This window comes from Artemia sp. Qi Xiang Cuo, chromosome 8 (assembly GCF_049724085.1).
Source record: "Artemia sp. Qi Xiang Cuo chromosome 8, ASM4972408v1, whole genome shotgun sequence".
Taxonomy (NCBI): Eukaryota; Metazoa; Arthropoda; class Branchiopoda; order Anostraca; family Artemiidae; genus Artemia; species Artemia sp. Qi Xiang Cuo.
The window spans coordinates 172501-184995 of record NC_142801.1 but is presented as its reverse complement, the minus strand read 5'-3'; the positions used below and the strand labels follow the sequence as shown (position 1 = coordinate 184995).

At 34.8% G+C, this 12495-nt stretch overlaps 1 protein-coding gene across 1 annotated transcript in view; it reads left to right on the top strand.

Annotated features, from left to right (window-relative positions):
• The window catches only part of LOC148949046 (putative inorganic phosphate cotransporter), a 94008-nt gene that overhangs the window by 73106 nt on the left and 8407 nt on the right, over positions 1–12495 (top strand). Inside the window, exons 3-8 of the mRNA XM_089093603.1 lie at positions 2960–3047; positions 4375–4598; positions 6088–6237; positions 7323–7500; positions 9232–9317; positions 10162–10198. Of these exons, the coding sequence (XP_088949729.1) occupies positions 2960–3047; positions 4375–4598; positions 6088–6237; positions 7323–7500; positions 9232–9317; positions 10162–10198 (763 nt within the window). The remainder of the gene's footprint in view (positions 1–2959; positions 3048–4374; positions 4599–6087; positions 6238–7322; positions 7501–9231; positions 9318–10161; positions 10199–12495) is intronic.

The following is a 12495-nucleotide window of genomic DNA, read 5'->3' as shown; positions in this document are numbered from 1 at the left end:
TAATTTGCCTTAAAGAAGAGAAAAAGTTAGTATCTAAATAATTTGCCCCTTTTTACAGAAAGAAAGTTAGTATCAACATCCATATAATTTTGTTTAGTTTATCACCAGGTAAGCACAACGTAAAAAAATTTCTTGAAATGTAATTATTGCATCCTTTTTTGAAAATGAGAATTACGGCTCACTGAGCCGTTCAAAGGATGACATATATCAGTCAGCCTATTTTCTTTTTTTTAGATGTCTATGTTATGTTATTGTTCTAATCTTTAGTTAGCATGCCGTTTTTAAAGAATTTAAATTCTTAACGCTATTTTTTTTTAACTTTCAATAGAAAAGTAAAATATCGGGTCTTTAACAAACATCCAGAAAAAAAAAACACCCTGATGAAAATAACCCCACGGACACTATCCCTGAGAAAAAAGAACTGTACCAATATCCCCTCCCCCCCCCGCCCGATAGGGTAAAAATGCTATTCAAATTACGCATAATAGAGCCATGTATCTTTTTCTTAAAAACCCAATACCCAATAATTTTAAACAGAAGAAACAGTTTGTTTTAACCTTACAATGGAGGTGTTAGACTTGACATTCTCTTTTCACGTGAAATTGCTTTTAATTTAACGGTAAAAAGTATCATTTTTTTCAGCTGAATCTTTTGCTATCCAAATTCATAATGATTTAGCAAAGCCGGATATACTTTAAAGTGGTGTCTGTAATTATCGGATAATTAAATCGTTGCGAGAAATCTGTAAGTCAAAGCCATAGTGGTGAAAACACTATATTAAGGGATTGACAGAAAGTTGACAGTTGCTTTTAGATAAGATACGGAATATATCAAAAAAAGAATTGTGATCGTAAAAAGAGGGGGCCGGAAGGAGGGGGTTTACATAACGAAAAAGAGCGTCTTTTACACCTTTTATCGAGTCTGAACCTCATAGAGTGGCGTGTGTATAGGGGTGGGGGGGGGGGTTTACCCGAATTTAGGATAGGGTATCCCCGGAAAACAAATTTATTTTTAAAATAAAAAATGTACTTACATGGTAAATTGAAGTTGCCAAGGCTTCAAGTTCATCAAATTGTATCCATTCTGTTGTTTGACACAGCGGTCAAAATACTTTCTGATAATTTAATCACGTTGCATGCCCGTTATATACGAAATCTCAAGGGCGAATTGTTATGTAATGGGGAAAATCATATGTAAGCAGGTCTCTGATTGGCTGAGAAGGAGGATGTATCCGACTCGCTGATTGGCTGAGAAGGAAACATGTGATCTAACTGTTTCCTATTCCAGGACACCTTGACATTCACCCCTAGCATGCACTTGTCCAAAAACAACAATAATAAATAAATCCCTCAGGACTAAAGATTAAAGAAGCCTTAATGTTTCTTAATTCTCCTCTTCGTGAATCAATAATTCCCCCTAGCGATTATGTAAATCAAGTTCTCAGGACAGGCTAGCCAAACAACAATGAAGCCATGTTTGTTTCATAATTCTCCCCTTCGTGAATCAATAATTTCCCCCATCGATTATGTAAATCACAGATTAAAGAAGCCATGTTTGTTTCTTAATTCCCCACGCTCGTGAATCAATAATTTCCCCTCGATTACGCAATCAAGTTCTCGGAAATTCACTTCTCCTTCGATCACGCAATCAAGTTCTCGGAATTTCACTTCCCCTTCGATTACGCAATCAAGTTCTCGGACATTCACTCCCCCTTCGATTACGCAATCAATTTCTCGGAAATTCACTTCCCCCTCGAGTCCTAGATCAATAACATTGCTCCCGTTAGAACTCAATGCGCATGTGCAACCTTCGTTCCGGAGCTATTACACATAGAAACATCAAATAAATCGACCTTGGAAAAAGAGGTCATTGACCGATTACGCAATCAATTTCTCAGAAATCCATCCCCCCTAGGGACTCTATGCCCATATTAGGACCATAAACCACGTGGTAATGTCACGACTGGCACCCCCATCTCTACTGTAAAACCACCTTCGAAAAATTTTTTTCAGTAAAACCCCCTCCGAAAAAAAAATCATGGGTACGGCATTGCACCTTATTATTTTAACCACTATAGTTAGAAATACTTACTTTCCTTCAGGCTTCAGACAATACAAAACAGAAATTCTCGTTGACTCTTTCTCAAATCCTGCTGACTCTAAATGTGCTGAATCAATTGTTTTCTGATTAATGATTTGCTAGGTTTTATGGACTCTTACTAATTATATAAGACAAGGTAATGGGCCAAGTTTTGGAGCTTACGTGTATGCTAATTTATTGGAGCAATTTATATCCGAATTGTTTTTTTGATTCGAAGGGGTATAAGAATCCTTCCGTTCAATGCATATTAAATTCCAATGGCACGCGTAGACAAAAACCTAAATAAAAGAAATCACTCTTCATATTAAATTATACTCAAAAGTGTCTAGTTGAATTCTGATTGGATGCTGTATAGGCATTTCGTGCAAACGCAACCAGGGAGAATTTTAGGGAGCGACTTTTGGCTCTACCTCTGTCATTATCAATAATTGATCGGATTTTTTTTTTAGTAAGAATTAGATAGGAAACAATTGACTTGCCTTTGTCTTGAAAAATTTAGTCATATATTGCCGATCAATTATTCGTTGTAAAATATTTTAACAAGAAATTACCAGTATTTTCATATTTTTTTATCATTCTCACCAAGATCAGTGTTGGCATTTCGGAATTAAGAAATTTGTCTTGATAATTTTATCAGAAGTGAATCCTTTTGCACTTTGAAATGCGCGTTAGGGGAATTAGAACCTGATAGCGCCCCAATATAGGCCAAGTTATATCTTTCATAATCATGAATTCTGAATAAAGAAATACACTTAACGAGCTTAGAAATAAAATGTCTGCTTAGATAGACGCACATCATCGTGTGCTTGCAAATAGTCTCTTCATTTTCTTCCCTAAAAGTACTTATTTGTTTTTACAGGGTCCATCATTCCCGTCTATGCACCCGATGATAGCAAAATGGATTCCACCGAATGAGCGCAGCACCATTTCAGCCCTGGTTTATGGAGGTAATTATATGTTTACATGCTATATTAAATTTTTTTTCACTTAATAGAATTAGAACTTAGAGCTATTTTGAGTCTTCCAAATATATTATTTGTTAATTTTTCCATATGAATGGCCAAAGGAATAAGTATATCTATCTGTTTTTACTGTTTTTTTTTATCCCAGAAACACCAACAATCTTAACTCAAAATAAAGAATATACTCACTCATTAGCTTGTTCATCAAAAGCCTGTTTCATCTATAATTTCTTAAATGAATGTAATTTCTTACATTTATTTCGGCTTTTTGCTGCTCGGCTATATTTTTGCGGTTATGCCTATAATTAGACATTTTAGAAAGTAAAAGGAACCTCAAGGATCTATCCTTGGTAGCAAAGACAGGTGAAGTGCTACACCTTCCCATTTTCTTGTGATTCTACCGGATTATATCAAGACAGGCCGTGAAAATCTTTAAGTTTAAGGGGTAATCAAAACTAAAAACCCGAACTAATTTGATTCTTTTTACCTTTGTGTAAGTTAAAATTAACTTAATTCATCTTTTGTTTTCCGAATATATTATAACCTGATCTTTATAACAGGTTTTGGTGTGACGACGAACAATAAAGATTTAACTGCTACAAAAACAGTAGTTTTTGCACCATCACAAAATAACAAAACGTTACTTCTTAAAAAACAATCATCTCTAAATGACCTTTTGACACACTTTGGACCAAAAGCGTTGTTTTGTGACATAAATGTTAGAAAACGCCACCAGTAGAGCATTATCTTTACTAATTTTAGTCGGGCCTAGAACTTTTAATTAGAGTTCAAATTAGCCTATCTAAGACCATTGGTTGAATTTGATGATTCTCGAAAAATGATAAATAAACAAACTTTCGATATTTTCAAAAAAAATCCCTAAATTCGACATTTTTGCAGATAGGTGCTTCAAAGCTTCAAAATAAGATCTCCTTTCTAAGGCTCTTTACTTTGGATGGGTGGTTTTGAATCTATTTTGAACTTGTTAATTATCTTTACATGTTCAAAATCATGAGGAAAAAGCAATTCTTTTATTTCCTGGGGCTTATACTGTCAAGTAGAGCATCAGTCCTATGTGCTACCACAGGGTTATATGCACAGTAACCCTTGGCAAAAGTGGATTGCAAAAAAAAAGAAAAAAATTACTCAATACTTATTCATTTGCGATTTTGTAACTTGCATTAGGATTTTGCTGGGTAATGCTAGATGTCACTGGTTGTGAGGCAAACTTTCTTTTCTGTATTTTCAGAGACAAACTTTAGGCTTCGTCGAGTACTTGTTTACACTCGGCTTTGAAATTATTCTTTTTTAGGTGCTGAGCTTGGTACCGTGTCAGGTCTTCTGCTAACCGGTTTAATTATTGAGAATATTGGTTGGGAGGCCGTGTTTTATGTTGAAGGCTGTTTCGGTGTCGTTTGGGCCGTATTCTGGCTGTTGTTAGTTCATGACAATCCTGAAGAACATCCAAGAATAAGTGAAAAAGAAAAAATATATATAAAAACAGAAATTACAAAAGATGCACATGTGTCACACAAGGTAAAGTGTCTTTTAAAATCTTACGAACTTTTTTCGGTACTTCTGCGTTATAAACACTCCTTTATATTCTGCTAATTTGGTTAATGCTAATGAAATAAAATAAAATAGGATGAATATAGAATAGTTTAGAAACAAATTTGGGCTATATATTTGTACATTAGGGGGAGGGGGGGGGTGGGGGGCAAAGCATAACATATGTAAAATACGTAACCTAACCTAGGTACCTCCCCCCCCAAACCCAAAAAACAACACTTTAAATATCGAATACGCAATTAAAAACACGCTATACATCTACAACAGTGTGTTGAATCATGCCGTAAAAACGGCTTTCTTCAAAGTGTCTTGGGTTTGAGATATAAAAAGAGTGGGTATAACGCAGAAGTACCCTTTTTTCATAAGAAAAGAAAATTAAAAATAATGTAAAAAGGAGGATCATTTTTTTTAAATATAATTTTAAATATAAATATAAATAAATTTTAAATATAAATACTTCATTAATCCTAGTTTATGAACTCATTTTTAACTGGACTTTTGGGTTAAAGATTTAAACTTGTGGAAATTATGCAAATACCCCATGGAAAAGAAGAACCCAAAACCAGATGAGGGGGTGAAACCTTTCATTTATTACTGAGATGATAGCTCATTTTGAACAATTATGCTTTATTTTGATAATCAAAAAGGACTAACTAAGTTCTTTTTATCAAAGTATTGTTCAACAAAGGTCAAACTATTATTTAAAGACTTGGGTTTGAGCTGAAGGTAGGTTTTTGCCACATTAAGGAATCCACATAGTTTGAAATTAAAAAGAAATAGAAATTGAATTAAAAACATAACAGAGAACAATTTTTTTTTTACAGAACACAGAACAGGGTCGTTTTTTTTTTTAATTATATAAAGTATTGTAGAGCATATTTTTGTTAAAATCTTTTTTAAAAAATTTTTAGTTAAAAATTTTAAAAATTAAATTAAATCTAAAAAACCTGTTTAATCACACGTATGATCTTACAGGGTTATGCTTAAAGCACAGACCTATGAAACAATAGCGTAAAGAACAGGGGGCCGAGGAGGATGCAGCCCCCTTTGCATATGAAATAACTATGTTTGTTTAAGTTATCATGTCACTCTTACTATCATTTGATTTTTTTAACAGTGGCAGATATAACTTTTATGTTAATTGCAAACTGCATAAAGATAAGACCTATGTGGACAATGTATGGGATAGCTAATTGTATTGGAATGCCTCTGTTACATGACTAATTGATTTTGATTAAAATATGTTTTCAAATCTCTTTTCTTTATGGCTCTTTTTTGTTCAAAATCGCGTATTTCCTCTCATTTCACGTACTTTTTGGGTAGGTAGAAACACTCTGGAATTATTTGCTAATATTCGGCTGAAAAAAACATTTAAATCCACTTTCAAACGTTTTCGATAAAATTATTGGCAAAATGGCCTTTAATTGCCAAAATTTTGAGAAAATTATCTTTTTAGGCTTTGCCTATACCGTGGAAGTCTATTCTGACGTCCATGCCATTCTACTCAATTTTGATAGCCAACATTGGTCACGATTGGGGATTCCTCATCCTTCTAGTGGACCTGCCAGTATATCTGAAGACTATCTTTGGCTTTGACATCAGAAGTGTAAGTTTTTTTCTATTTTCTTCTGTGCTGCTCCACATAATACAAAAATGAGTGACAGGTGCTTAATTCACTTTATATTGTTTTTGTGATGTAATGCCTTTACTAGGTCTACTAAAGAGCTTAATACCCCAGAGTAAGTTTAAAGGACAGAAACTTTTTCTAAACTTAATTGTGTTTTTAGTTGTTATAGTTGTTGAACTGTTAGTTATAAAATTTTTTATAATTGGTGCCAAATTAAATGCTCCGTTTCTACTGCAAGTCCATCTGCCTTTCATAAGGCTTTAAGATGAAATTGGGGAGAGGCCACTCTTAAAGAATAAGGAAATATTCAAACAATTCCCAAATTTGAAGATAAAAAGAATATTTCGGTTTTCTTATAAAACAGTAGAGGTGACCCTAGTACTCGTGACAGTACACCAAATATGGGCATAGAATACTGACAGTACACCATATATGGGCATGGCCTCCCTGGGGAGAATGATTGCGTAATCGGTCAATGACCTCTTTTTCCAAGGTCGATTTATTTGATGTTTCTATGTGTAAGACCATTCAGACACTGAAATACAAATACTCCAATTTGATAATCCCTTATTTCACCAACCTTTAAAATTTTAAACTTCCTAAAAAGTGATTCAGTGCTATCAATACCACGATCATACCTTCCATTCAACCTTATAGCCTTATTCTGCAGAACTCGAACTCTTCTACAATTGCAACTAAAATTAGTCGCCCAAATTAAACCACCATAATTTATATGAGGCGCTATTAATGAAAAACACAATAAAAGTAGAATTTACCCAAGCAAAAAATTTTGAAAACGGTTCAAAATTCCAATGCCTCGCGCCAGCGTGCATGCTATGATGTCGAAGTGTTTTCTCCAACTCAAGTTTCGATCCAGGATGAATCCCAGATATCGGATCTCTTCGACTTGTGAGAGTGAAAATGATAGCTATAATTTTTTTTTTGTGGTTTCTAGTAATTTACAAGGCATTCACCAATTCTAGTGAGGCTAGAAATGAATTTAAGGAATCAAGAAACTAGATTTACACTTATGTCATATATGTCAAAACAAACGTAAAAAAAAGTATAAATTTTTTTATCTTTTAGGTCATTTAGGACCTGCACTATGCCTCTTTGTTATGGCAGGTGCTGGATGCAATATTCAGTTAATTATTACAATGCTGATGTTATTACAAGTTGTTGAAGCTGGAAATTACGGTGGCTGGCTCATTAACCATATTGATATAGCGCCCAGTTTCTCAGGTAATTTGGTCCTCTGTTATTTTTTTTTTTGTTACACCTGCACTTATGTTTCTTGATTGGAATTTTACAAGTAGGCTACTGTCAAGCCTTAAACGTTATTTCCTTAAAGTGCCGTGAACATAAGAAAATCTTTTGGACCTTCTACCCATTTCGAGCTAATACCTAAAGCGAGAAGCTACTGTTTTCTGTGATGGTTTCTTTCAATTGTTTAAAAATTATAAAACTTTTAGGGCAGTATCATCGTTTCCGTCAGTGTCAACACCCTGCGAAAATAAATAAGATAAATAGGTTAGATAAATTTCACAATGCGGTTTGTCTGTTAATATTCAATCACTAGCAATCTGTACCTTGAAAGGGGGTAGCTACATCTGCTTTGGTAGCATTCTTTAGCTGAATTATTTTGATTTTTCAACCCCTCTTTCTTATAAATTCAATCCCTGATACTACATAAAGCTGTGCAAGTGGATGTAAAGCTCATTTTCATTAGAAATAGAATTTCAAATCTTTTCTAATTTCTTGAGGCTTACTTGTATATGTAACTTTCTACCAACCAATCCATGCGGTTAACTAGTAGTTTATCTGTCATCAAAACTATAATAAGGAAAACTATAAAAAACAATTTAAAATTCTTTCTTTCACAACTATTTCTTTCTTTCTTTCTAACACCGTTTTCAACGCTCTTTGACTGTGAAATAACTTTATTTAATTGCTCTTTCCTCTTGGAATTAATGTTGATTTACAAAGAAAAAAAGTTGAGAAAATCCTTTTATTGGTATTAGTTCTGTACGGCTAGCTTATTTACGTGTCTAAAAGCTCCTAGAAATAATTTTAATGTCCATACGAAACTGAATTACTTTTAAATATCTAATTGATTCATAAAATGAATAGATTTAGTCACCTCTTTAACTTAGTATATTAATTACTGATTGGTTTTAGATGTTTAAAAAATCAAAAATGTCATTTTTTCTAAAGTGTTTTTTATCATTTTTATTTTGCTTTTACTCTTTCTAACATGTTGTCACTTATTTATTTTTTTCTTGTTTTTTCTTTATAGATGATTTCTATTTTTATTGTTGTTATGTGGTCTTACGTTAATTCCACTTCCTGTTTTGTCTGAATTTTTAAAATTATTAAGTATCTATTTGAAATCGAATGTTAGTTTAATGATATACATTTTGTTCCTCTGCAACATACTGTCTACTTTTGACTCTGGAATATCTACATCGCCTTTTTTTCCGTCCCTCGGTTTTTTTTTTTTATTTTTTTAAAGAAGTTTTAAAGGATTCCTTTTCGATTGCATAGTCATATAAGGTCGTAAAGAGTGTACATTTTATTATGTTTTCAATTATCCTGTTAGGTAGATTGTATATTAAAACTAAGAATTGTTTTTGCTTCTTATAGAATTTTTTATACCATCAAATAGAAGTTAAAAATTTGCATATATCGGACTTTTTTCTATTTCACGTAAGGCCACGAATCTCAATTCCCAAACCAGGACCTTCTTAGGTTCATTGAATATTGACCAGATCATAAAATTTTGAAATTTTGTGTTTGGCTTTTCTCCCATACACAGCTTTTTGGCCCCTAAAATTACTCAAAACTAGTGTATAGTATATTTTAATGACAAACGACACATTTTTCTCCCACTCTATTAGTGGGTGACATCTCACCCCAAGGACATATTATTAGCTATTTCTATTTTACCCTTTTTATCGAAATATTTTCCCACAGGGACTCTGTTTGGAATAACAAATGGCGTGTCAATGCTGATCTCCTGGCTAGGCCCAGTCTTAGTAGGATTCCTGACGGATGAAAATGTAAGTATATTTCTATATTAGTCATTTCCAATAGTCATTTCATTTTGACATTTGGTTTTTAGTCCGTAGTTAAGAGTGTACGTGTGTGCTTTCAGATATTCAAAGGAGAAGTCAAACTACAAATTACTTCCCTGCGAAGTACAAATTACTTATAATACCGTTTAGAAATAATAATATACAAATTTAATCTTTCATGCAGTTGCCTAAGAAAATTATCTTTCCAAATTTAAAAAGTATCTTCAAAATTATCAATAGAGATTATTCAAATTTTGTTGCCGAAAATTTTGAGTAACTTATTGTGATTTTTTGCTGAAATTGGGTTTGTAGTGAATTTGTACAGTTTGTACTAGCTTATAAAACTGAATTGTGCTACAAAAACTACATTATAAATACACAAATGTGTATTTGTGTCACATAATCACAAATGTGCATTAACGTTAAGAATTAACAAATGTCTATTTGTGCTACAAATTAACAAATGTGTATTTGTGGTACAAATTAACAAATGTATACTTGTGTTAAAAATTAAAAAATGTGTATTTGTTTAGTATATTGCTACAAAATTTACAAATGTAAATTTGTGCGAAAACTTCACATAATCACATAATACATACTGGACATTAGAAAAGTAGAGAAATTCAGACAAGTGTACATCTAAATAAAACAAAAAAGGTTGATTTAATGTTTCTAAGTAAAATTAAAATGCAGCCTAGGCTTCTTTGACTTCAATCTGTATCACTTCAGTAATTTTCTCTATTGGACAACATATGCGATTTGCCTTATGCGGGTTTCCTCGATTTTACTTCTTGTGATTTCTTATCCTGATTTTAATTTTTTTTTTTAGCAAACTCTTGAAGCGTGGTCGGCAGTGTTTATTATGAGTAGAGATGCCTTATTGAGTCCGAACAGTACCACGTGGTTTATGGTTTTCTCAGTGAGAATGAAAAAACAGGAATTTTCTCACTTGAAAAACCATGAATTTTGTCACATTTATGGTTGTTTTCATGGATGGTTATGGATGATTTATGGTTTTTGTCAGTGAGAATTTGAAAAACATGAACTTTGTCACATTTATGGACGTCAACAGCAATTCATGTCTGTTTTATGGTTTTCTCAGTGAGAATTTGAAAAACAGGAACTTTCTCACTGAGAAAACCATAAACCACGTGGTGCTGTCTGTCAATTCACCTATCGTGAATCAATAATTCCCCTTAGAAACAACAAATTAATTTCCCCTTTCTTGACAGATCAATCAATCAATGACATCATCTGTCAGACTTTAAAAATTTTCGCCTAGAAACATTTCTCCAGGAATAGATTCAAATCATTAATGTCTTTGCCTCGGGAACAGTTCTACTGGTCGAACTCCAAAGAATATTAATAACCAAAGGCCATGGAAACAATTAGGCAAGAAACATCTTAGCGATGAATTGTTTTAGCGCGCAAAAAGGTTTCCTATTAATTTGAAATGCATTAGCGCAGAGATGCCAATAACAAAGGAACACGCTGAATTTGCGTTTAGTGATTATTTGGGCGAAACCGTTTTAGACAGGTTATGGAACTATTTCGGCGAAACAGATAGAGACATTTTAAAAGAAGATTTTTGAAGAGATTTTAGAAGAGAATTTGAGTGTGGTCGTTATAATACACAAGTTTCATTTGAACAGTGTTGTGAGGTCCTCTAACCCAACCCCAAAGGGTTCCAATCCTCCTACCCCAACCCCGAAGGAAGCCCCCGGTCCTCAAAAGCCCCCCAAGCTCCCAAAGGCCCTCCACCAGTCCCCAAATGTCCCCCAGGCCCCCAACTGCCCCCCGGACCCTCAAAGGCCCCCAAGCTCCCAAAGGGCCACCGGCGCCCCCAAAGGCCCACCCAGACCCCCAAAGGCCATCCCCGGGCCCCCCAAAGGCCCATCGAGCTCCCAAAGGACCAACGGGGTCCCAAAGCCCCACCACCGGTCCCCAAAAGGCCCCCAGGCCCCCAAAGGCCCTCCCTGTGACCCCCCCCCAAAGGCCCATCGAGCTCCCAAAGGACCAACGGGGTCCCAAAGGCCCTCCACCGGGCCCCAAATGTCCCTCCGGACCCCCAAATGCCCTCCCTGTGCCCCACAGGCCCACCGGGCCCCAAATGTCCCTCCGGACCCCCAAAGGCCCTCCCTGTGCCCCAAAGGCCCTCCATGTGCCCCCATTCAATTATCAGAAAGTATTGTGACACAATGGATAGAACATATGAAATTATTTATGAGATTGAAGCCTTGGCAGCCAAAATTAGAAATTTAAGTTATTTTTTAATTTTTATTTTAAAATTAAATTTTTTTTCCGGGGTCCCCCTCTCACCTATTGGGGTAAACCCCCCCCCCCCCTATACAAACGTCCCTATATGATGTTTATACTCGATAAAAAGTGTAAAATACGCTCTTTTTTTGTTACGTAAACCCCATCCTTCCTTCCCCCTCTGCTTACCACCTTAATCCTAGCAAAAAGAAATAATTTTCTTTCGTTAAATTTATGCAATTTTAAGTGTCTATATCCTAGCTAAAAGCGACCATTGACTTCCGTCACTGTTGTTATTAACCGAACCTGGTTTTGACACAAGGCTCTCCGGCACGAAGCCTATAATTAGCTGTCATCCTTTCCCCTCTGTGTTTATGAACGCAGCAGCCAAAGTCAAAAGGAACTGTTTCTCCGTCAAAATTAAAACACTTTGAGGCAATTGTAATAATTAGGCGCAGACGCAATGTGCTATTTTGGAGGACCGGTGAAATCTCATTATTTTCAAATTAAGATCTAACAATATATTTAGGACATTGGCAAAAGGGGGAGGGGGCCATGCCTCAATTCTATCGCCATCATTGTAAGGTGAAAAAAAAATGTTTCTTCGCGTGAATAGTAAGGGGGCTGAGTTTAAGAAAAAGATACTTTGGTTTATTATGCGTAAATTGAATAGCATTTTTACCATATCTTTCGGTGGAGGGAGGGGGTATTTTCCCATGTCTTTTCTCAGGGATATTTTCCGTGGGGGTTATTTTCCGTCGGCTGTTTTTTCTGGGTGTGTGATAAATACCAGCTATCGTAAAAGGATATGGAAAGATAAAAATACCGTTAATACTTTAAATGCATCAAACAAGGCGTGCACAATGCAGATTAAAACCAGAAAAGAACAGAAACGCCTAAAAATAAG